The sequence below is a fragment of the Lepisosteus platostomus genome, chromosome 2 (genome assembly GCF_059453375.1).
Source record: "Lepisosteus platostomus isolate fLepPlt1 chromosome 2, fLepPlt1.hap1, whole genome shotgun sequence".
Classification (NCBI taxonomy): Eukaryota; Metazoa; Chordata; class Actinopteri; order Semionotiformes; family Lepisosteidae; genus Lepisosteus; species Lepisosteus platostomus.
In genome coordinates this window covers 55147527-55172545 of record NC_142612.1, presented here as the reverse complement: position 1 = coordinate 55172545, position 25019 = coordinate 55147527, and the positions used below count along the sequence as shown (strand labels likewise).

At 41.5% G+C, this 25019-nt stretch overlaps 2 protein-coding genes across 3 annotated transcripts; one reads left to right on the top strand and one right to left on the bottom strand.

Moving 5' to 3' along the window:
• Positions 1-3495: 3495 nt before the first annotated feature.
• On the bottom strand, positions 3496-7312 carry c2h3orf38 (chromosome 2 C3orf38 homolog). The gene is made up of 3 exons (XM_088608740.1): positions 7062-7312; positions 6636-6823; positions 3496-4774 (listed from the first exon to the last, which is right to left on the bottom strand). Exons 1-3 carry the CDS (start codon positions 7186-7188, stop codon positions 4208-4210), a joined length of 882 nt encoding a protein of 293 aa, XP_088464866.1. The 5' UTR covers positions 7189-7312; the 3' UTR covers positions 3496-4207.
• Positions 7313-7370: 58 nt separating this feature from the next.
• LOC148676562 (uncharacterized) lies at positions 7371-24563 on the top strand. 2 transcript variants are annotated; one of them, XM_088608717.1, is made up of 9 exons: positions 7371-8061; positions 11516-11772; positions 12103-12220; positions 16562-16635; positions 17365-17562; positions 17978-18115; positions 18677-18766; positions 19706-19849; positions 20697-24563. In XM_088608717.1, the coding sequence occupies exons 2-9, from the start codon at positions 11524-11526 to the stop codon at positions 20823-20825; spliced, it is 1140 nt and encodes a 379-aa protein (XP_088464843.1). In that variant the 5' UTR covers positions 7371-8061; positions 11516-11523; the 3' UTR covers positions 20826-24563. The 2 variants fall into 2 exon arrangements, with proteins under 2 accessions (XP_088464843.1, XP_088464852.1); XM_088608726.1 differs by lacking the exon at positions 7371-8061 and having other exon boundaries at positions 10959-11772.
• The last annotated feature ends 456 nt before the right edge of the window (positions 24564-25019 follow it).

Below are 25019 nucleotides of genomic sequence, written 5' to 3'. Positions count from 1 at the left end.
CACAGGAAAAATTAAGGATCTGCGCCTGTGGCTGGAAAGTTGCTGGTTCAAATCCCGTGGCCGGCAGAGGAATCCTACTCCGTTGGGCCCCTGAGCAAGGCCCTTAACCCCAGCTGCTCCAGGGGCACCATATAAATGGCTGACCCTGCATTCTGACCCCAAGCTTCTCTCTCCCCACGTGTGTGTCTAATGGAGAGCAAGCTGGGGTATGTGAAAAGACAAATTCCTAATGCAAGAAATTGTATATGGCCAATAAAGTGATCTTATCTTGGATGCTTTGTGTTTGAAAGTGCAATATTAAATATCACATTCGGGTAATCCAAGCTTAGAGCCAGCACCACAAAGCCCTGGCCTGGGTCAAAGTGCTCTGGCAGACCTAATGGAGATAACCAGCGAAGTGCCTGAGTTAATACTTCACATGCATAAATTCATAGAAATGCACACACAGGTCACAAGAATATAAACGACTCCACAAAAAAATCTATTATTGCCCTTCAAATCTTTAAAAAGACGCTGTAGCTAAGAGATTTTGCTGGTACTGAATGGGATAGAGATTGGAATCCGGTAATGAGAGGGTTAAAATTAGAGAGGAATTCTTTATGAAAACCATACTGTTCCATTAAAAAAAAAAGAAGTCACAAAGATCCGCAGACGCCAATGAGCAGTATTTTTGAACCTGTGCGTCATACTTGAAAACCAAGCCAAACCACTTATTAAACTAAGGGAAGCCAAGTGCCATAAAGATGGTATTGGAGCAGCTTGTTATTTTTCTTTCTTGAGATGAACAGGAAAAGATCAATGGCTGTGGTAGTTAATTTTGCCACAGAGATGGCAGAGCGAGGGCTGGGAGACCAGCCTGGAGAAAAGATATGAAAGACTCCAGGGCCTTTTGAAGAAAAAGCCAAGAATAATTTCCCACATGTAACATGTCGCACCAAAACCGCAGGCTGGCTGCTGAGATGTACATACTGCACACAGTCATGGGGACCTGCCCTTGTGTGCCTTTATACAGAGTGGCAAAGCAGTTTATTAAGCCTTAGTAAATGAGTTTTATTAGCCATAAAAAAGAAACAATTTGAAGAAAAAAAAATTCTTCCAGTGGCTGGGTAAAATTAAGTTGGAAAATGTGCGGTAAGGGTTTTGGGAACATTGTTCAAATTTCTCTAAAGAACAAACGTCTTGTTATTAATGATGGAATATTACAAATGAAACATCTGGGTTTAACCTGCAAACATGATGATGCCTTTATCTAAAGCAACTTACATTCGTACCCATTTATACAAAAAGATGATTCAGTGGAATAATTCAGGTGAAATATCTTGCTTGAGGGTACAAGAACAGTATCTCAGCAGGAATTTGAACCCACAGCGTTCCAGTTACAAGTCCAAGACCATAAGAACTTCTCCACAATGATTAAAGATTGACAGTACTGGGAGGGTTCTCACTGCTGTTTTCATCTTTGGAACTTAATTTCACTGAACTTTATTAGTGAGGCAAACTGGGAGTAAATCTCTAACAGAGACTCTCTTAATCCCTCATTTGGTCTTTATTTTCATCTTTAAGACCTGTGATGAGTTGAATGAAGGGTAATTTTATCCTGTATAGATCAATACTGATTATGACCAAACGTAAAAATGAAAAGTAAATCACTGACAGGGGTGTTATAGGAATTTAGCATAAAGCTCCCACAACCCCTCAAGGCTAATCTTTCATTAACTCTTCCCAACACTAGACTGCCACGTCATCACACCGCAGAACGAGCCTTCTTTTCAGTTCAGTTCATCACTGTAAGGTATTTCAGGGTCAGCAAATCTTACTACACTGTAACCTAATGTTTCCCTCACTCATTGTGCTAATGCAAATTCTTCCCCAGTGGTTTGTTCCACAGCTTGCAGTTTTCATTTTTCAACTGCTTACCCAGGCTTAGAAACGAATTGCGATTGTTCAGGTCGTCCCTGTGACTCAGGACAACACGTTCAAAATGTCAGCTTGCCCCCAGCATGTCTTCTGACACGACAGGTGTTCTGGAAGCGAAGAAAGCCTGTAGAGGATTTCAACACCATATTTCCCCACCACATGCCATTTCCTCGAGCAGTTTGCAAATCCCTCTCGGATATCCTGGCCTCACATGTTCTGCATGAGGAGCACCAACTGAGGCCTTCAAACAGACGTTTCAGGGTCCCTCAATGCAGACTGAACAAAATGAGGAATTCCTTTATCCCACATTCAAACAAACTGCTCAATAAATGTGTTCACTATAAAGGAGTATTGGTTTATGGGCAAGTGTAATTACTGGTTATGTGCAAAGTGAAGGGGAATAGTGCAATTTTAGGGTCATAGGGTGATTGCGGGGCAATAAACTCGTAGGTTTGGTAAGCTGTGTGGATTCCTGAAGAAGTGGTGCAGCATGACTATGTCCAGTACGTGTTGATGTCTTTTATGTAATGCTATATTTATTTTTCATGTGATGTTTATTTGTACTGCTTGTAAAACACAGTGGTTTGGATGCCAAAACAACTTTCTGAGGAATCAGACAAAGTATTATCGTATCGTAGTCCATTTCAGGGCAATAGAAGAAAAAAACAAAATCTCAATCTCATCTGTCCTACCTGCCAAGACGGAGAGGAACATCAAATTGTAACATCCCATGGAGCCAGAGGAGCAGGAACCAATGACAGATGAGCTACTCTTTGGCTGTCCCAGAAGCGCAAAGAGCGAGGATGAGCTGAAAGTACAGGGCAGCAGTGTGGAGCACTGGACAGGGTTCTGGATTCATAACTAAAAGATTAGGGGCTCAAATCCCAGGTGGGAAACTGCTTTTGTACCTGTTCATTCAAGAATTCACTGTGCAGTTAAGCAAAGGCTTGAAATGAGTTTTAATTTGCGATGAAAAAGGTCATTTCTATAGAAACCCAAAGGAGAGACACAGGGTGTATTTCTCATGCTATGAGTCATAATGCTCTAAATCCAAGTATTTCTGCAGGAAGCTTTAGAGTCTGAGAATAACTTCGGTCACCCTTTGTTACCATGAAAGGGTGTCTAGAAGTGACATTGCATATGGATTATAATTATATTAAATACTTCTGCACATGGCTCAATGGCCATATTTGATAATGCGTGATAATGCTAACCTTGCCTTTCAGTTGTTTATGATATCTCACATACAACATACATGTCGGTTACTTAAAATGCGCTCAGGCCATTGTCAGGAATGAACCCAGGTCAGGTCAGATTCTACACTCCCTTGTGCTTCACCTGAATTGATCCAGTAAAACATCCAGCTGTTTACATTAGTGCAAAAGTAAGCTACTCTGTATAAAAGTGGCAATAAACAAGTGGTAAGTATTGCTATTTGCTCCAAATATACAGTCAAGATTATATGACCCATAAGTTGCTAATATTCGCCGAATAGCAATGTACAACATTCATCTGATGGATTTTTACCAAAGGAGAAAACAACGGTGCATGATCAAAAATACTCATTACTGACACAAATTTGAGATTGTCAGAGTATATGAATACTCTTTTCTCTTCCAGAAATCTTTTATTGTTTCCACTTGTAAGAATTACTTCATGGACATTCATCACAACTGTCAAATGGACCCCAATAAACCCTGTATATTATTACAAACCCTGGAAATTATGCAAAATGTAATGACACAGACTCCATTACCTCATTTCCAGCTGATTCTCTGACCGGAGCTGATCAAGTAAAGGCAATTACAATGCCACAAAAACCGCACGGCCCTTTTGCTAAAGAAAACATGGAAATGACTCTGTTTAACATCAAATATTTATTTTCTAACTGAAATGTTATATATTGGCATAACGCATGACAAACAGGTAGCCAATATACAGTATATGTGTGTATGTACCAAAACCAGTGCAAGGCAGCAAACCAGCATAGAATGTAGCATCCTGCATATGTTTTTAACATATTCTTAAAATTAAATTTGCCACTTTGTGTGGCATATTCAGGACTTCTTTGAACTGCAAAAAACAATCAGTTTCAGAACAGTGATATTAAACTAGAACTAGTGAGAACAAAATCGAAAAACCAAATTTTCTTCCTCCCTTTGGTTTCCTTTTAAATCTCTTCTCCAAAAGATAAATCTCGATATAAAATGCGTTTCTCTAATCTGTAGCCTTGCTGAAGTGTCCACAGTGTCAGCCATCCTACAGGGATGAAAGGGAGAAAAAAAAAGGTTCACCCACAGAGGAGCTGCAGATCACTGTGCTCATAGGTCACCGTTGGCAACATAGCTTGCCCTCCGCTTTCGAGCCCGTCCTTCCCTAGAATTTTCAAGTTCACAAATTTAATTTTCCAGCTGTTGTCCATGGGAGCTCGGATAAGGCCGAAAACCTGCTCAAAAATTCCCAGGCAGGAGCGATGCCGGTGGATGGTCCCGGCCACCGCGACTACCACCAGTCCGTGAGGCGAAGCGACCCACTTGAGGCCTTGGGGCTCTAGGTTCGGGCTGAGCAATAGCTGTTCCTCCCTGGCCAGCGCCAGCAGACGCAGGCTGGTCAGCTGTGCCCCCTGGTACTCCTCCTCCTGCTGTTCGCTCGTGCTGTAGCAGAACTTCAGCCTGGCGTCCTCCCAGAAGTGCTGTGGGCCCCAGTCTGACAATGTTTGCCCCAGCGTGGGATTCTGGGAGTTCAGGAGCTGGAAGAACCACTGGCAGAACTGCTTGGCCAGCACCTGGTAATCGCCGGCCGTCATCTGCTCTGCCTTCGAGGATGTGGCCTCATCTTCCACCCGGACCCTGGAGGGCTAGTGCAAAACAGAACAACAAAATCACAGCACAATCCAGAGCTCCAGTTCTTGAAAGCATTAATATACAAAAGTAAACGAGTATAAATTTGGCACAGCCCAAATTGCTAGTTGTTTTGTGCTTGATCCTAAACTATTCCTCTTACATTGAGAGTTTTCTTTTAAAGGAAGTTGCACCAGTACTCACCACTAGGTGGCAAAGAAGGGGAAAAAATAGAATGATACACAATGGAAATAATTGGAAATAATCTTGGACAGCACATTGGCACAATGGTTAGCATTGCAGCCTTACACAACTGGGTTCAACCACAGATGTGGTGTGCTATCTGTGTGCAGCTTGTATACTCTCCCCATTTTCATGTGGGTTTCCTCTGACAGTCCTTTTTTTGTCTCCTGAGAAAATTAGCCAATCTGTGCATGTGTGTGTCTGTGTCTGCTCTGTGATGAACAAGCATCTCAGCCAGGTTGTACCATGCCTTGCGCCCATTGCTTGCCAGGATAGGCTCTGGTTCCCCTGCAACCCTAAACTGGAAGAAGTGGTCAAAAAATGTATGGATGAAAAATAATATAATAAAATAACTTTCACAAACAGCACAGGCTCAGGATTTCCATTTTATGCCACAAACAAATTACACTGTTGTTGGGTAATTCAATGTAGCTCCCAGCTACATCTCTTGATAATGCCTACTATTAACACTTTGTGATGGTATCAGCTTCTTAAACTGGGCTTTACAGTCATGTGTTTAGATACACATGAGTATAAACATGATGGACACATATGGCCTCCTCTTATTTGTAACATTTTTATGCTTTCAGAAGTGCTCCAAACTAGTACAGGCAAGAAATCTATAAGAGGAGAGGCCCACTGATTTATAATTACATTACAGGCCAGATTATCCCATAATTCCATTTTCTTTCCCATAGTTCACCTCAATAGGGCCACTTGTGAAGCCTGCTGTGCAAAGGTCAGTGTAACTGAAAACACAGACAACTACACGAGGATGTTCCTGGTGAGTTGGCCAAGGAAAACAGAAAATGTGTTTTGGTTTCTCAAATTGCTCTGAGACAGAAGAACAGGGAAAACAGCAGTACCAAGAAGGGCAGAATTCTAGATTTCTGACTCCATTTGCCAAACAGTTCTTTTCTTTTGTTTCATTGACCAAAGTGTTCTTAATGCTGCACACTAGGCCACATTTACTCTGACATCTAACATCTAGGATAACAGTGAGCAATGCATTCTTGCATTTTCTAAGGCTGTGGTTATTTTATCATCAGCCATGTTAAATGGTTGGAAAAACATGTTCATTGTTTTTTCTGGGTCGGATGTTTATTTATTGAAAAATGCACCACATCTATCACCATAGAGACTAGCTTATAGCTATAGCTTATAGTGAGGCCCCTGCCAGGGTCCCTACAGACTTCTTTAGCAGCCCCTATAAATGCCCTTTCTTTCTTCTATCATATGGGGCTTTGATGTGGGTTTGTATTGGTGCCTTCTCACTATAACGTGAAGGTCAGGCCATGCCCAGGTACTGGCAAGGTCAGGGCAGGCGTATGTTACTTTATATAGCAATTATCCCAGCCCGGTTTCAACAAGACTTCAATAACCATGATAGAGCAATGGTAAAAAGGGCCTCGATTTTATGATTAGCAACTGTAGAACTTGTAAGGAAATATCCAAATGGTTTAAATTATTCAATTTAACCAATTGTCTGTTCAGTCTGAAACGCAACCGAAAAACGGTCCCTAAGTATCACGCCATTCCGTATGACACAATGACCTTTGATCCAGCATATAAACTGGACAGTACACATCCAACTCTCGTAAAATACTGTGCTAACAACTGCTAACTGTGAAGCACCTCAGCAGTCGCGTCGTCGGAGCGCCAATACTCCAAGGTCCTCTTAATCAGCAGGTGCTTCTCCGCCGCCGGCGACACGACGACACCTTCCTTTACTAGGTAGGAGAAGATGACGTCCCTTTGCACCTTTTTTCGTTTCAGCAGCTCCTCGGCATTTTGGCTGTAGATCAGGATGGCCTGCTGAGCTTCTGAAAAATCAGCAGGAGACATTTTTTCACGTCCCTAGAACTCGGGACCGACAAATCTAGCGGGCGCGCCATTCTCGCGAAATGGCGTGGCATTGCAGTAACGTCCAAGGATCACATTCGGGGTGAAAAACACTAAGTGGACTTAAATGTTCAACAAATACTACAAAGCTGCAAAGTGACGCGAAGCTGTGGGATCACAGGATACGCTAATAACCCATTGAAAATGAAAATTCCTCACCTTCTATATTCTCCACTGCAATCCTTCTGTTGGTAACGGTATCATTCAGAGCTAATAAATCTGCTTCCGACAGAGACTTCAGTATTTTCGAACAACCTTCCTTTTCTTTTTCAGACAACCCCGACATCTCCTTCCAATCCTAATAAACACATCGAAAACGAAAACACACCTCCTTCCTTTCCTTTGCAAACTCGACTCCACCGACTTCTCTGTTCCGTCCAGAAACAAAGCGCCTAACCTAAAGTTCCTCATGTGCGTCACAGCGACAAACTTCCCAGGCTCGGAAATTAAACAAACCACCACCTTTCAGTTAGATTATCAAATAATTTTCTATATCAGTGTTTCAGAATATTTTATTCACGACTTTTATGGAGATTTATGGACTAACTGTTCTTTTAAGGTTTTGCAGCACAAAAAATTAAATTATTAGTAATAGGTTTTTAATCTATACCACTTGATTCTAGCTATAAACATTAACCCCTATATCTATTTTTCCCCAACCATTTGTTAAATCATTAAATATAGATGTAACTTAACTGCGATTCATTCAATAAGATTTGTACTGCCCTGACCTTATCTTTAAAAAAAAAAAGACTGAAGAAAGCCATGTGTTTGGAAACGGTGATCGAGATTTCGGTAACTTCCATTTTAATATTTTGGAACAAATTAAGGAAATTGATTCATTTAAATAAAATACGGCTTTAATAATATAGATACACATACTTTTCGTACTGTGCCAAAAAGCAGAGCAATATGTTTGATTTTTTTAATTCATTTTTCCACCTCTGCCCAGAATTATTGAAAAAAGCGTCAGTTTTGGAGTGTCTAAAAGTCGGACTCTAGTAACAAGCATTCTTCAGATTAAGTGTGTGAAAATGTCATGATGAAAGGCGCTAGGACCTCACAAGACTCCCAAGCCACGCAGTCTTCTGCAGGAACTGCAATGTATGAAGAAGTATCTGATGTACGTACATCGATGCGGAGCGCAGCCTTGGGACAGGTAAGTACAGAAGCTTTATTAAACGTGCAGAAACGACCATAAATGTCACTGTCTATATTCTCGTAGAGAAACTGTCGATTCCAGTGCGCCAACAGCTGACGGGAAACGCAACTATTCTGGTAGTTAACGGAATCTGCCCTGGTCGCTGTTCACGCTTGGTGAATTTAGACTGTGCTGTCCGCAGATAACGATGCGCTAATCCAAAATATGGACATAGATGTAGATGCGAATTTATACCCCCGTTGAAATCGTACATACACGTTGTTAATAAATGAATTGCTGATGAAGCTGTGCCTTGGCTAGGTCGTCAGTTGTTCTATGTATGGTAATACAAGGTCAAGTGCATATGAAAAGTATATGTGTGCGTACTGGCACACAATGCGGGTAACAGAAGCCCGGCTTATACTACAAAGCGGCTTAAATTACTTCAAGACGAATGTTTCGCTTTTAATTGACCTTCCCTTTGTAACAAGTTATTTAAGTTTACAGTTAGTTACACCGTTGGGAGTAATCGGTAAAGTAAAACACCTGAAACAGATGGTGGTTTTGTTTAAAAGATGTGGCTCATCTTGGCATTGAATATCAGCTGACTCAGCTCTTGTGTTCCACTAAGTGCTGGGGATGGCAGGGAACAGGTTTTTATCTAATTATCTTATTGTTGATGTTATCATCGATTAAAACCACACAAATGAGAAACTACCTAACTGATCTAGGCGTATGTTGCATTCATTTGAAATGTTAGTGTTATATGAACTCTAAAGCTAGTATTATAAATGACAAAGCATTTTTCCCAACTCAAACAACAAGAAAGTTGTTCACAGCTGAACATTGATTGCAATACCTTGTTCTTAGGAGTCCTGAGTGGTTCTTTATTTTTTTAAATCTGGAAATGTGGAAATTATTAACACAGAGGCTAATCAAAAAGGGACCAATCTGTAAAGCATCTGCATTATGGCCTGTTAGTTATATTAATGTCTTCTATACAGTATATTATTCAACTGACTTAATCTGCGTTGCACTGGTGACTATCCAGGGTGTATCCTTCCTTGGTCACCCGCAGCCCTGTACTGGATAAAACTGTAGGAAATAGATAGATAGAGCTGTCTCAGCTTTTAACAATTCTGTTTACTTCTTAAGAAAGAAGTAATACTGAAGGCAACATTGTAAGGGCGCAGTGCTGACCTGGAGAACACCACGTTGGTTGGACAGGCTAAGGAATCCTCTTGCTGTGTATAGTGAAGGAGGCTGGCAGGCAACAGCAAGAGACTTGCAGAGCAGGGGGTGATGGACAGGTCAGGGAATGCACGATACAACTGAGCAGATCAAAACAGAGAAGCCGTGTAGCCAGGCAGGTCAGGTTGGTTGTGAGGACAGCACTACCGGACATGTTTCAGGTAGAAGAGAGACAGGATCTGGCTGGCTGTCAGGTTCTGTCTTGAAATTGGCATCAAGGCATCAACTGTCTCAGGCAAGGTACTGAGAGTTTCACTGGCAGGCTGGTTAGTGTGAGGAGCATTTCCAAATGTGAGTAGGAAGTATCCTGGAGCCGAAGAGGTAATTTCCCGTTAAGGGGGGCAGTTGGCCCGGACAGCCCTCCCGAGTCGTGTTCTCGGAAGGCAACAGAAGGTGTTTGACTTCGTTTGTGATCGTTGTGATCCTGTGAGACCAGGGTCGGAAAGATTAGGATCGACTGGGCGAAAAAAAATGAAAAAACTTGTCTGAATTCAAGTCTTGTAGTTCTGATACTACAATATATTCGCTTCTCTTAGTGTCCTGATATAAGAACAGAAGAAACATTACGACCAAGAAGAAGCCATTGGGCTTATGTAGCCCATTAACAAGTTAGCAGCTAGCTTATTGGAGGATCTCTTCCAGCCATTTATTGAAAGATACCAGGTTATGAATTTCAACAGCATGCTTCAGTAGCATGTTCCATACTCCCACACCATCTTGTTTAAGGAAGTGCCTCCTGCTGTCAGTTTTAAATGAACTTCCCTTTAGTTTTCACCTCTGTGCTCTGGTTTGTGTTTCAGTGTTGATTCTGAGCTTTATGGTATATAGCGTCTTTCATGGTACATCATCTGAAGGCACTGTGCAATAAAAGCGTCAAACAGAAGAGACAGATGCATCCATCAATTTCCTATCTGCTTTATCCAAAACAGGGCTATAGGGGACCTGAAGCTTAACCTGGCAAGCAGTGGGCGTAAAGCAGGATACACTCTGGATGAGACACCAGTCCATCACAGGGCATGCATAGACATAGACACACACAGTAGCAGGGCCAGTTTTCCTCAAAGCCTGTTAAGCCAGCAGCCATATCACCCTGCAACTCACAACTGGCAACCCACTGAAGCTAAGCAGGTGTGAGCCTGGTCAGTACCTGGATGGGAGACCTCCTGGGAAAAACTAAGGTTGCTGCTGGAAGAGGCGTTAGTGGGGCCAGCAGGGGGCGCTCACCCTGTGGTCCATGTGGGTCCTAATGCCCCAGTATAGTGATGGGGACACTATACTGTAAACAGGCGCCGTCCTTCGGATGAGATGTAAAACCGAGGTCCTGACTCTCTGTGGTCATTAAAAATCCCAGGGCGCTTCTCGAAAAGAGTAGGGGTGTAACCCCGGTGTCCTGGCCAAATTTCCAATTGGCCCTTACCAATCTGGGTCTCCTAATAATCCCCATCTATGAACTGGCTACATTAATCTGCTCTCCTCCCCACTGATAGCTGATGTGTGGGGAGCGTTCTGGCGCACTGTGGCTGCCGTCGCATCATCCAGGTGGATGCTGCACATTGGTGGTGGTGGAGGGGAGTCCCCATTACCTGTAAAGCGCTTTGAGTGGAGTGTCCAGAAAAGCGCTATATAAGTGTAAGCAATTATTATTATTATTATTATTATAACTGTATCTTTGAACTGTGGGAGGAAACCGGAACACCTGGGAAAGATCCACACAAACACAGGGAGAGCATACAAAAGACACAGATATACACATTAAATTAATCTCAATTAAAAGATAGAGTACAAAGTGAGTACAGCACTGTGAGATATAGTACTTGCCATGATGTTTTGATTTCGTAGTTGAATAGTAATGGTATTGAGTTAGAGGTCAAATCCTCCCACTCAGCAGTCATTAGATAAGACCACTTTATTGGCCATATACAATTTCTTGCATTAGGAATTTGTCTTTTCACATACCCCAGCTTGCTCTCCATGAGAGAAGAAGGGGTTAGAGAAGTTGGGGAGAAGTTTGGGGTTAGAGTGCAGGGTCAGCCATTTATACGGCACCCCTGGAGCAGCTGGGGTTAAGAGCCTTGCTCAGGTAGGATTCCTCTGCCGGCCACGGGATTTGAACCAGCAACCTCCCAGCCACAGACACAGATCCTTAGCCACAGAGCCACCGCTCCGCCATTCAGGGCTCCCCAGGCTGTTCACTTCAGAGCAGGGCTGTCTGTGCTTGCAGTGGGGGAAATGGACGCGGCAGGGGAGAGCGCTGGGGGGCTGGCAGGGCGAGTGACAGTGTACACCACGCTGGGATGCCCACACTGCCAGCGAGCCAAGTCTCGGCTGAGGGGGCTGGGCCTGCCCTTCTGTGAGGTGGACCTGAGCAGGCACGCCGTGCTGGCGCAGAGGATCCGGAAGCTGACGGGTGGCAGGACAGCGCCTCAGATCTTTTTCAACAGCGTCCACGTTGGCAGCAGTGACGACCTGCAGAAACTGGTGAGCGCAGGACTGTGGCCAGACTGACCTTTAACCCCAATGCACAGGCACTGACCTCATGAAGAATTGACCATTTAGAACATTTCATCCTCAAGTCATATCTGTCTTAACTACGGAGGCTCTAACAGAGTAAAATATATCTCTAGCTAGATTTGTTCTGGTATGGAGAGAAGAGCTTTGAAAATCGCTCTGCATTGCTCCCAGAGCAACAGCGACGACAGTTATCAGTCTGCAGATCACAATTTTACAATCAATCCAATTTTGTGGCTCTGTGCAAATACCAGTGGTTTTCAAGGGGTTGAAAAACAAATACCCATCTTGTGTCTTCAGGCTCCAGAGGAACTGCAGAGGCTGGTGCGCATGGTGAGAGAGGAGCCAGTGCCTCTGGATGCCCCTCCGATTCCCGGAGAGGAAAACCAACGAAAGAGAGGAATTCTCAGTGATGGAGGTCTGTATCTATGGCAACAAAAGCATGCTGTGATGTCACAGGGAGCCCAGTGGTGCCGATTCTCACAGGGAAGAGAACCCCCTGGAGCCAGTTTCTCCCTTGTCACTGCACTTCCTGCTCTAATGCTGTTCGGATTGCGCTATTTATTTTTAAAAGAAGGCAGTCGGTGAGCAACCAGACCACATCTCTGATTAGAGACTGACTCACCATTTAAGTATTAATATAAATAACATAGCAGTGAAGGTTCAGACATCTGCTTCATTCATTCATTTATTGTCCTGAAGCTTTAACAGCTAAAGCCCCTTTCTGGGTGAGCAAAATGCATGCTGTATTCAAAGCTGCAGCACAATGGTGGCAGTTTTTGATGATGAACCCTTTTGTCTGGATGGTGAAGCAGAGAAACAGCTGCCCAGCTGCAAGGACAGGTTCTTCCAGTTGAAAACGAGTGAAGAGTTGCAACAGCGGAACAATTCTGAAATGTTCTTGTCTGACTCAAAGGAAATATATAAACTGCAAGCAGGTCTCAACGTGAACTACTTGACAATGCTTTTAGGAAGGTGACACCACAGCTGTGACAAGTGAAACGCTGAAACCCTATAGTGAATGGGAGATCGCATGATATCTGACCAGACCTGGCTGTAAGTGATGGTGCTCTATATTATGTTTCAGGGCTGATCCGTCTATCTACAAATCCATGTGACACAACAAGATTGATCGCTTTTTATAGATCACGTCTGTATGGATGCCTCTTTGTATGCAAGTCAATCAAACATCCAGTAATCAATCAGTCCGTGAAAAGCATTCTCTCTATTGTGGAGTGCTTGTGGCCATAAACTCTCAAGTATATTTGATTTTATTTAGCCAATATTTTTTTTTTCATTACTGAAAAGCATCTGATATGCTGAAATGCATCAGCTAGTGAGGTCATAATCTCATTTCAATTTAATATCTGTAAAGCCAAGGAGTTTTTATTGGAAATCAGCAGGCAGGTTCAAAGAGACAGATGTTTCTGTTTTTCATTTCACCGGGAGAATAGCCACGAGGGGGGAAAAGGATCCAAATTTGGTTTGGAAACTCCTGTATTTCCTGCAAGGGATAGCAGCTGTTGGGGGGGAGGGGTGTTGCCTTTTTTTTCCTGAAGCATCACCTTATCTGCTTCGACACAGTTTACATTTGAAAGGTATGCTTTTGCGGACTGGTTTTGGAGTTAAAGCGGAGCTGTGGGATTGGACACCACAGAAGGGGACTGAAAGTGTGCAGAGACTCCTTTTCTGGGAGACAGCTGATGGATGGGTTGGCTAGAGAGAAGGGACTGGATAAGCACTGTGCTCTGTACAAGATGGCAGGGAATGTGGTAAGACTTTGTAGAAGAAAGAGAATATTTCTCGTCAATGCTAGGTGTTAAAGAATCCTGGTCTTGGTATGGTGCCTATTATTGTATGATTTGGGCAGAAAGGAATTTAGCAGCCACAGACAGATGTTTCAATCAGCATGTCATAGCTAATTCTCTCAATCTATGTCTCTGGAAGGTGGTCAGAAAAGGTGAGTTTCTAAATGTGTAAATGCTGTCAATATTTTGTTTCCAGCTTTTACTTCTAAACATACTGTATACACCTTTTGTAATTGTTTGCCTCTCTCTTAGGAAAATGTGTCAGCAAAAAATAACCATGATAAAATTGAATGTTGCACCCTGCACCTTGTGCGAGCTGTAATTATTTTGTCTCTCTTCTTGGGAAAAGGTGTCAGCAAAAAATAATCATGATAATATTAAATGTCAGAACTGTTCATGATTTCTGCTGAAGGAGGATACATTTCAAGCAAAGGCTTAATCGTATCGAGTAAACTGATGTTAAATGGCTTCATTGAACCAGACAAGATAACAAGATGTCTTAGTGACACAAGTTTAGGAAGATGTCATATGCCTGTCATGACTTCAGAAAACATATTAGTAGATATCCATGTAAGTAAACTGGTTTGGTGTTTACTTTTTGGAAATCATTTTTATCATCCTACATAAGTTTTAAAAAATCCTGTTAGCCTTGTCTGGGACATGATATGTTTTGTCCGCAAGGAGGTTGCCTTTAAAATGATTAAAATTGAAATGTAATAGTATCATGTTAAAAAGGCAGCTGGTCATGTGTTCATTTAATTACAGCATGGCTGTGATTGACAGTCCTATAGATCAGTTTTGTACTCAAAGACATTCATACCTACAGGGATGATAGTTGTCAATAAGTAAACTGAAAAGCGGTAAAAAGTCTACTTGTAATGGTAGTACTGTGGTACCTTTTTGGGTATTTGATCCCCTGTGGTTTGGAATTCAAGTCTTCTTGTTACCTAATTACTGTGAAAATGCTAACAGATCTTGTTCGTACATTTTAGTGAGAAACAAGGTGTTTGAGAGTAGAAAGATTTTGATAGGATATTTTTTGAAGCAGTGAGGGGAAAGGGGAATTTGAAGATAGCAGCACTTTGTACAGATTAGTAGAGCACCGCTCTGAATGCAGTTTTGTTTTGCAGAGGTATGTGACACACAGCTCTGATGGTGAGTAAATTACTGATGCTAATTCAAATTACAGACACAAGAAGCTACCCTATGTCCCAAGAACCGTTGGCTATCTGGGCCAAGGCCACATACAACAGCCCCATAAAATAAACTGGTACAGTATGTCTGTACTGTATTTCTCATGAAATCACCAGTAATCCCTAGAGATGCATTCCTAGAGATGCAGTGGAGCACATGAGCTTTCAGTCATACACTAAAAATCCATTATGATCTATCAACAGTACAGGTGTAGATTGATGTATGTCCACATCACATTCTTGGGTTTCCAGGTTTCCTTTGTGCCAGCTCTGGGGTCACCTTCTTCGATCAGACAAAAGAAACAAAGGAAAAGTTACAAACTAGAGGAGGCTATTTGGCATGTCCTGGTCTGCTTAGTAGTTACAGTAGTAAATGGTCATCAGTACTTGGTCTCATCCAGCTGTTTTTTGACAGACACAAGGGTATTGGCTAAAACAACATATGTGCCTTGGTCATTACTTCCTTTTGTAACCCTGTAACCCTTTGTGGCACCCATTGAGTGCCTCCTGTTCTTAATTTTGAGTGCACTTGCCCGTGGGTGTCCACTGGGTGTCCTCTGGTTTGTGTTTCACAGTTCACTCTGAACAAATCTGCTGTGTTGACTTTATCAGTGCCTTAAGTTTCTGCTCCAGCTATGGTGCTTCAGTGACTCCTGTTAAGGACTACAGATCTGTAGCTTTTAGGAAAAATGCAAGTTTGGTTAATATGTTAAAACGTGTACATCAACAAAACCATTCATACCTCGCTAATGTAGATAAGTAAAAGCAGGGTTAGCTCTGTGTGAAATATTGGTACACTGCACTGTATTTCATGTATGTAAATGTTGATGTTTCATCTACATTTTAGTTGTCTGCAATCGCATAAACTGCAATACACATAAACAAAGCAGAATTTGTAGCTCCTAGGCCAGACAGTTTGATTCACTGGAGGCTAACATGATCTGCTCAATACTCCCTCCTAATATAGGTAGTTTGTTTGAGTTTTTAACTCTGCTCCTGAAGAGTATAAATTAAACTGATTTTGTTCTGTAGGTAAGTATTTTATAGGTAACTTGTATGGTGGTCACCAACTGTATACGAACTCTCCTCCAGGTACTGTAATAATGATCTCTGATTCAATCCAGGTATGAATATGGTCACAGGTGATGATCCTCTGTTTAATTTGTATTTTTAAAGTGCATTCTGGTGTGTGCCCCCTGGTGGGTCACAGGGCATGTGATTAATATATTAATCTGAATGTACCATTTGACTCACAGGAGAGCACAGGCAGAATTTATAAACCAGTTTTTATAGTACATGAATGACTGTTGTTTCTTTTCATGTGTAGTGTTAGTCATGTGGGGTATACTGTATAATAGTGATGTAAATATTCAATAGGTGAAAGAAAGCTCTGTTTAAAGCATAAATATTTTATTCCAGATGTGAAACTTATTTAGATAATTCTGTCAAAATTGAAGATTGAGCTTTTGTCTCAGGATGCTATATATGTGTTGTAAAATCAGGATTTGTTGATGAATTTAACCTTTTTTAGTGGTGCTGATGTGTCGTTTTGGGTCTGTCACTCCAATTTGAAGTACTGTATGTGTTTCTCCCCAGGAGACTCTTTATTTTTTCAAAAGTACATCTTCTGGCTGTTTAAGCAATACTGAAGTGATTTCCTCTCAGAAGAAGTTCTGGACATTGTTCCCCAAGGTGTAGTGATTTTCTGTCTGAAAAGTTTAATTTCAAACTGAGTACATTTCCTTGTGTCACATCTAGCTGCTGAACTGTCCGAGGAACTGCGCCGCACAATCCTGAAACTCTATGCTGATCACCTCTCTGCAGATGGAAAGGTAAAGACTGCATTGTTTTCTTTGATGTTTTGGAAATTGCTTTATTTTCGTTAAACATTTCTTTCATTCTTATATATTTAAACCCCAATCCACAGGGGAGGAAACACAGAATCAACAGAGACCTCATACACATCTTCCACAGATACACGTTCCAGAGTTTTAATCAGAAGACAAAGAAAAAAGGAAGAAAAAGAAAGAAAAAGGGCTAGAAACAAAAAAGGAAAATGAAACATCACAATCTTTTGTGTTGCTGTATTTTTTGACAGAACAATTGTCTAATTATACTATTAATGAATTAAAGCTATCATGTATAATTACGTAGGAATCAATATAAGAAAGGCTATTTTGAGAGATTAAAATGTAGCTCAATGATAAATACTTTCCTGTTGAATTCAATGTTTTTTTTATTTTGGGACTGATTAATTGCCTTGCAAATCAGAAGAGGCCAAACAGAATGGCCTTCCATTTTTCCTCTTCCATAAGAACATCAAAAAACGTACAAACATGAAACGTTCAGCTCCTCTGGCAAGCTTGGCAGTCAGGAGTTATTAATCATAGAGTTTTATCCTGTCATGAACCTTCTTGGTTCATGAGATTGAAATAATGAAAGGCCAATGGGAAGAAAGACATCCGTATTAATGAGTTGGTCTATAAAATGCCACATTGCCATCGCAAGAGGGTGTAGGAATCGGCTGATGTGTTTTTTTTTCTTATCTGCTTGTACTGTAGTTTGTAGATTACAAGGCCATGTCTAGGAGTCCGATCTTTGAGAAGTACTGTGAGCTGACCATCCAGCTCCAGCGTGTGGAGCTGCAGTCTCTGAGCCGTGAAGAGAAGCTGGCCTTCTTCATCAACGTCTACAATGCCCTGGTCATCCACGGTCACATCCGCCTGGGCTCCCCCCAGAACATGTGGCAGCGGTACAGGGTAGGGATGAGCCGCACAACAGTTAATAATTCAGCCATGATTCACATCCAAAACATGGATGTGTGAATTTAGCCTTGAATTCTTCACACAGGCCTGTAATGCTGACATTCCTGAACAGTTTGTGACTTCTCATTGGTTGTTCTTTGGTGTAAACGAAATGAAAGATTCATTTTGTTGCAGCTGATGTCAGAAGAACATAAGGAAGGTTACAAAGGAGAGGAGGCCATTCAGTCCATCCGTGTCAAAGCGCTTGGTCACGGAGTGAAACAAGCTGCTTGTGTTTCTCTGTGGCATCACAATATTTTTCTGCAGTCTCATTATTTAAATAATGGAATCAACCTAGCAGTGACCAATGCGGATAAAGCTTGCGTTACCAGATCCACGAGCCGTCCCTTGTCTGTGTTTTGCCCTGCAGTTTTTTAACTACGTGAGTTACCTGATTGGCGGGGCAGTATTCACCCTGCAGGACATTGAGAACGGGGTGCTGAGGGGAAACAGGAAGGGTGTGGCCCAGTTAATGAAGCCCTTCTCCCTGAGCGACCCGCGGCTCCAGGTCAGTTTCTACCACTGATTTACTGGCACAGTCGCATGACATTCCTCACCTCTCAATGCTAAGTTTGACAAAAAGTTAACGTTTATTTAAGAATATATGTAAGGGTACATTTACTTCCATCTAGCCCATTTTTGTAGTTAGGAGGTAATTGTTTCAGGGATCTCATCAAGCTGTTTCTTGAAAGAAAACTGGACATGGGTTTCTTAGCTGGGTAGCTTGTTCCACACTCCCACAACTCATTAGGTAAAAAAGTGCCTCCTGTTCTCAGTTCTAAATACACTTCCACATAGTTTGCTCTTGTGTTTTTATTCATGTGTCACGCAGAAGAAATACACGGGGTTGATTTTAGCAGTGCCTTTCAGGATTTTGAATACTTGCATCTGATCTGACTGGCTTTGTCCCTTTTGATTTGCTTAAATCAGCACCATCTTGTGCACATTATGAACCCATGTGTCCTGGTCCGCGTGCACAGCTACAGGAGCACCTGGATGGGGAATTCAGCTACCCTGTGTCTTTCTGAGGGGCGAGGAGTCCTGACACATGTTTCTGATGATTCCCCAGGTCGCTCTCCCTGACCCAGAGCCTCTCGTCCACTTTGCCTTGAACTGCGGAGCGAAGGGCTGCCCCCCCATTAAGACCTACACAGCCAAGGTATCTGAGTCGCTGTGACTGTCGGGAAACCCTTTTCATCACTCATTTATGTGTGAGGCTGAATTCCCAATAGAAATAAAACTTAAAATTGTTTTGTTTTTTTTAAATTCTAATCATGTGGTTTTGTCTACATCTAAACCCTTCATGTAAAAAAATATGTCCTTTTTGGGTTGTCTAGGCTATGGTGATTATAAAAGTGGGAAGCCACCTGTAGTTAAATCTCTCTCTCTGCACCCTGGATGCCACAAAATAAATGGGAGCCTACTGTATATCCCTATCCATTAGGATGCACTCTAATCAGGAAAGACGTTTCTAACTGAGGTATCTTTTACCCAGGAAACCCAAGTTCCCTAAAAACACAGAACAGCACGATCTCTCCAATAAGGTTCAAATACTGAGCTCCAGTAAGATCATGAAGTAGGGTCTCTCGCCTGGCACAAGCTTCAAGTCCCAATTCCTCTGGCCTCCGCTCTCTTCTCCCTGCTCTCTTTGTTTCTTCCTGCTTCTCATGTCATCTTTTATCATTTCTTTCCATAGTGCTCCTTGCCAATCATTAGTCCACAACTTCCTTAGGTACAGTATACTAAGGTAACTTTAACATTGTTTTGGCTCAAGGAACACCACCGACCTCAGCAAAAAAAACATCTCTCCTTTGAAGTTAGAAGTATTTACTCTTCCCAGTGTCACAAACTTTATCTAAAATCTAAGAGACACTTCTAAGTCACCTAAGGCTGTAACAGTATTAATATATACAGTAATAACTTCACTGAGAACCTAGGTGTTTTAGTTACTTCTTCCTTTCATCCATGAGATGTCAGTAATAAACAGTATTTCTTGTACTGTAGGATTTTTCTGCAGTTGATTGACTTTTTCACATCAGCGGGGGCTCGCTTTGAGCAAATTAAAAAGTAATCCTGGATGTTTCTGACATGCCTGCAGGATATCGCCAGCCAGCTCCGAACAGCAGCAGAGGCCTTTCTGGAGAATGACGAGGGCTGTAAAGTTGACCCTCTGAGGGGAGAGGTACATCTCAGCCAGATTTTCAAGTGGTACAAGGTGGACTTTGGAGATACTGATGAGAAGGTACTCCCACACCTTTATGATACAATACTACTTTACTTCAGTGTGGCAGTTTTTTTAATGGGATTATTTAAAGGGAGAGCACCACACTGGTGCAATGGTTAGCATTACTGCCTTGCAGTGCTGGGTCCTGGGTTCAAATTCTGGAATGCTGTTAATTTGCTGTTCACATGGGTTTCCTTTGGGTGCTCCGGTTTCCTCCTGCAATTCAAAGATATACAGTACTGGTAGGTTAATTGGCTTCTGGGAAAGTTGCCCTGGTGTGAGTGTGTGCGTGTTTGACTATGTGTGCCCTGTGATGGACTGGCATCTAGTCCAGGGTGTATCCTGTCTTGCGCTCTTTGCTTGCTGAGATAGGCTCCGGATCAGGAACCAGCTGGAACCAAACCAGCTTCCATATGTAGGATTATAAGAGAAGAATGACCAACATTTGTTGAAAATGTAAAATAACTGGATAAAAAAAAAAATCATTTCTAAACACCTTCCAAGAGATGAGCACAAAATGTTTTCTTTCCACCATGTTGCTTCTTTTTAAGGTTTATCTGCCCTGTTAGTGTATTTGTTTTATGTCCTACAGAATTGTTTAAATCAATTCAATTGCTTGGTTAAACAATCAGAAAAATCTGAATAATATTAAATAAAAAGCACGAAAGTTGTAAATACTAGTAGGAGTTTTACCAAACGCCTCTTCACACTAGCAGGGATTGATGGCTTTTGTTTTGGGAATGGTTTTGATATTCCGTTAACCAGTTTTGAATAGATTTGCATATTGTGGATAAAAGGTGATTATCAAACCTCCGAAGATATGAATCCCTGTGACCTTGTATCTCGCTCTGTATTCTGTCAACAGCTACTGAAATGGGTTTTAAACCACATGGGTGACTCTCCCAAGAAGTCCAGCCTGGAGGCTCTTCTGAAAGCACCTTGCTATAAAGTCATCTACATGCCCTACAACTGGTCCACCAATGGCATGGGCTGAAGTGTCTCTCTTCAGCAGTGCATGCTGGCTGTGAACAGCAGGAGTAAGCATGCACAAAAACGCTATTAGAAAGGAGCTGGCTGGGCCCGGGCCTCCCAGAAAAGCACAGAAATGGGCAGAGAAGAGAAAGCTCTCCCCTCACTTTGATTACCAGCTACTGTCCAAGCAAGCCATAGAGACTCTTCTCACCTGCACAGTAATAAGATAGAACACCTGCTGTCAGGATCTGTTTGTCTTGTTTTTGAAGGTAAATTGTATTTTTTTTCTTCCACCATTTCTCCTTCAGTGGACTGATGATTCAGAGTGACGGAAAAACAGAGATGTGTTTTTTCTATTTCTGAACTGCATTGGAAAATTTGGATTGAGACAACATTCTCATTCTCATTAAGGTGTTGAAAAATCCAGTCATGATTTAGGAATACTAATATCTCATGATTTGAAGCATATAAGAAAACTAAACTGTTGTCAGGTGACTATTACGTTGTACATTTAAGTCCTGCAGATCAAGGTATAAGGTTCAAAGGTCTTTTGTTGCAGTAAAACAGAATGCGTTACTGTTGAACACACATACTGCCCTATGGATCTTGGGCAATGCGTATAAATAAGTTAGGATAGTCTTTGATCAAATACAAATTTCTCCAGGTTTTTTCAACATGATTGCAGTAAATACATATATTTCTGTACATCTATAAAGTCCTTTTGAGAAAACCAAATTGCTTTAGAAATGAAAAGCTTTTAAAAACATACTGTAAATATTGATATTGCCCCATTTTTCCAAATGCTCTGGTTTACTACCTCCCAAAAACAAGCTGTTAGGGTGATTGGTTGAGTAAAACTGATGTTTCTGTGAGGAAATTTAAATTCAGATTTAAAATTTAAAGCTTATAACGTGTTGACAACCAAGAACAAGGGGGCACTTGTTTACCCAAAGGGTTGTGGGAGTTGATTGATGATACCCTGGTGTATTTCAAGAAACCAGCTACTGTAGTTGAGATGTTTGGATCAATTAACTATCAAATACCAGATGGGCCTCTTCTCATTTGTAACCTTTGTTTTATTAACTCACTTTGTCTGGAATAGTTCTGCTGCAACACTGAGCACAACCTAGTTGAGAAAGGGTTCAGATGAAGAAGATGAAATAGGTAAAACCTTGGAGGCAGGGCGCATACACACATATTTCCTGTGTCAAGAAGGAGAGGAGTTTCAGAAGAGTGCTAGGTTTATTGTTCATGAGATTTTCAAAGATACAAGGGCCTGCTACAGGATATTAACACTGAGCTCGGCAGCTGCAAATAATTAGTTTTAAAAATTTAGTTTTTAAATAAATAAGTTTTAACTCCATCATCATCGTCATGCATTGATCGTTCTGTAAGTCCGAACCCAGCATGTTCCCATTCATTGTGATTAATGCAAAAAACACATTTCCTTAATTTGATCCTGTTTTGAGATGTGAAAGGATGTGATCTGAACCTTTATACCCTGTGACACCTTATACATATTATGCACCAATTTTAAGAGAACATCTTCAACTTCAAGATCTTGGCTGAGAAAGCTGAAATGACATAGGAAGCTATGTGATCCAGCATTTCTTCACAATTTGGAATGCTGCTCTTACATTTGTTTGAAATCTGATTACAGTGTCACCCGTAATCGCGTCAGATGAGTAAGAAAGGTAACCAAAGACTGAAGGTATTTAAGAAACAAGTCTCCAAAGACTCCTCAAGTCACTCTGTAGAAATTAACTCCTACATCTTTTGAAATCTTTTGAAAGAAATTGCACATTAACAAAACAAACCTTCCAATACATGGAGCTATGCAGGATATTTGATAGATATAGTTTCTTGTTAGTGTTTAATAAAGGTAAATACAATCTAATGTAAAGCACCCAGAGGTAAATATAGGTGCCCAGCAGTTTCTCTTCCTTGGGAAGCAAAATATTGATATGACTGATATTGTTTGCCAAGGGTATACATTGTATAAACAAACATATTTGGAGCTTAATCAATTAATACAATCAGTTGTGATTGATCGTAAAATTTTTGATTGATACAAATGATTGTGATGTAGCTCTCAAGCTGCTCTGGAGCCTGTTAAGGCGTGAGCTCTCCTCAGCGGACAGCAGACTGTGGAGGGTGAGCTCATACGTCACTCTCACAAGGGAAGTTGGTTGTGCTGGGGTTGAACGGGGCTGCTGGGTAACTGTGTTAAGGCTCACCGTTCAGAGTACACAATGCCGATCTGAAATATCACAAACAAAAGACCTAAAGAGGTTTATTTGCTCTGCTAGTTTGCATTGGGAGAGTGAGAGCACACCTAGTCCTACGATCGTCACCCCTTTAACATTCAGCCTGAACCCCTGCCCACTGGGTAAGGTTAACATTTATCCCCTGCTAAGACAAATTTAAAAGTCAAGGCTTTGATGTGGTCGTATTTGGATTACATTAAAGTGAGAACAGTCCTTACTGTCCTCAAGTCTGAAGGTAACCTATGTGAAACCTGTTGGCTACTTTTTTTTAGTCTGGTTTGATCAATTCTAAGGGCAGGGGTAGGAGAAATATGTGCCATATGGCAGAAGGGTTTGACTTCTTATAATAATAATATAATGTTTCTTTATTAGCCCTATACAATTTCTTGCATTAGGAATTCGTCTTTTCGCATACCACAGCTTTTCTCCATGGAGACACAGACACACAGACAGGGAGAAGCTTGGGGTCAGAGTGCAGGGTCTGCCATTGTACGGCGCCCCTGGAGCAGTTAGGGTTAAGGGCCTTGCTCAGGAGCCCAACGGAGTAGGATTCCTCTGCCGGCCGCGGGATTTGAACCGGCAACCTTCCAGTCACAGGCGCATATCCTTAGCCACAGAGCCACCACTCCGCCCTGTACCTGTACTGTACCCAGCTACAGACACAGCTTGTCTTGTGGCCTCGATAGAAGCAATACTCAGTGACAGTTAAGGAAGGAATCGTCTTTTAGTGCAAGAGACATTGAACTTGCCCGTTGCATGTGTTTAGTTCATTAGCATCGTCTGTACTTGTTGCATGTGATATGAAATGAGGGCTCTAATCCAAACCCTTTTAGGACGTTAATCAGCCTGTTTCCAGATAGTGCCTTTTTAACAACCCTGCATGACAGTGAATACCTCAATTAACATCAACAACCCCCCTTCGTTTGCTCGGTGCTGCTAAAAGTGTATGGGGAATTTTTTTATTTTATCTATTTTGTTTCTAACTGTGTACTTACCCTTAATGAGTATTTTTGCCTCCTGTATCTACTAAACCAAACCATTTTTTTAATTATCCAGGTGCCTAATACAAATCCATATTCCCAGACATCTCCTTTTTGTGTTAAAAAGTATACAATCTAAAAACAAATACTGCTACCAATGCTAATATTTGAGGTTACACTGTACCATAAACTACAGTTTATTAACACATTTTGGGCACAAATACTGCAAACTCAGTTAATGGCCAGTTAAGATGCAATGCAAAAGTCTTGCACAGATGAGGCAAATAATTAATTCCTTCTTTACTGTAATGTTTACTTTCTATTGAAGTATATTATCAGGAAGAAAACTGCTGTGATGCAAACTGTGTACATTAAAATGAGTACTATAAACATGCTCTGCATGGAATTCCCCTGTTGCACACCTCTTAACTCTTAAGCAATACATTTATGGTTGTATACAAATGCAAAAATGTATGCAGTGGTTATCTAAAATAAATTCTGTTTTCAACAGAAGTATAGTCTTGTTATTGTGAGTGTACATGCAGTGTTACACTGCTGGTGTCAAATGCATGTCCTTTTAAAATTGCAAATCAATTCAACTGTTTTAAAGAAGTGGTGTGAGCTGGCATCCTGTTCTGATGACTGTGTACTGTACATAAACAGTATTCCTTCATCACACTCCAGGTGTCAAAAAGATCATATTAGCAGAGGCCAAAATGATTTTGGTGGGAATCAAATTAAAAGTGACAGAATTTCAACATGCACATGTAGACATTGTCAAATCTCATAATGGTAAAGTAGCTGAACTGCAAACAACCATTGACTATCTTCCATGGGAGCCAGGAATGGTTAAAAACCATCCTCTAGACCTAGTAACAGGTCAATTAACAAACACTCTGTTCTCTACTGAATCACTCAGTGCCTTACTGCTGCAGATCAGCTCTTAACAATATGCTGGTATGACTTTAA

Excerpts from the sequence above, each read along its gene's own strand:
- c2h3orf38 (XM_088608740.1), bottom strand. The coding sequence starts at position 7,188 with ATGTCGGGGTTGTCTGAAAAAGAAAAGGAAGGTTGTTCGAAAATACTG. Across the intron at positions 6,824-7,061 it reads TGCAGTGGAGAATATAGAAG|AAGCTCAGCAGGCCATCCTG; the intron begins GTGAGGAATTTT and ends CTGATTTTTCAG. Across the intron at positions 4,775-6,635 it reads CCGACGACGCGACTGCTGAG|CCCTCCAGGGTCCGGGTGGA; the intron begins GTGCTTCACAGT and ends GTTTTGCACTAG.
- LOC148676562 (XM_088608717.1), top strand. The coding sequence starts at position 11,524 with ATGGACGCGGCAGGGGAGAGCGCTGGGGGGCTGGCAGGGCGAGTGACA. Across the intron at positions 16,636-17,364 it reads ACCTCTCTGCAGATGGAAAG|TTTGTAGATTACAAGGCCAT; the intron begins GTAAAGACTGCA and ends CTTGTACTGTAG. Across the intron at positions 19,850-20,696 it reads TTGGAGATACTGATGAGAAG|CTACTGAAATGGGTTTTAAA; the intron begins GTACTCCCACAC and ends TTCTGTCAACAG.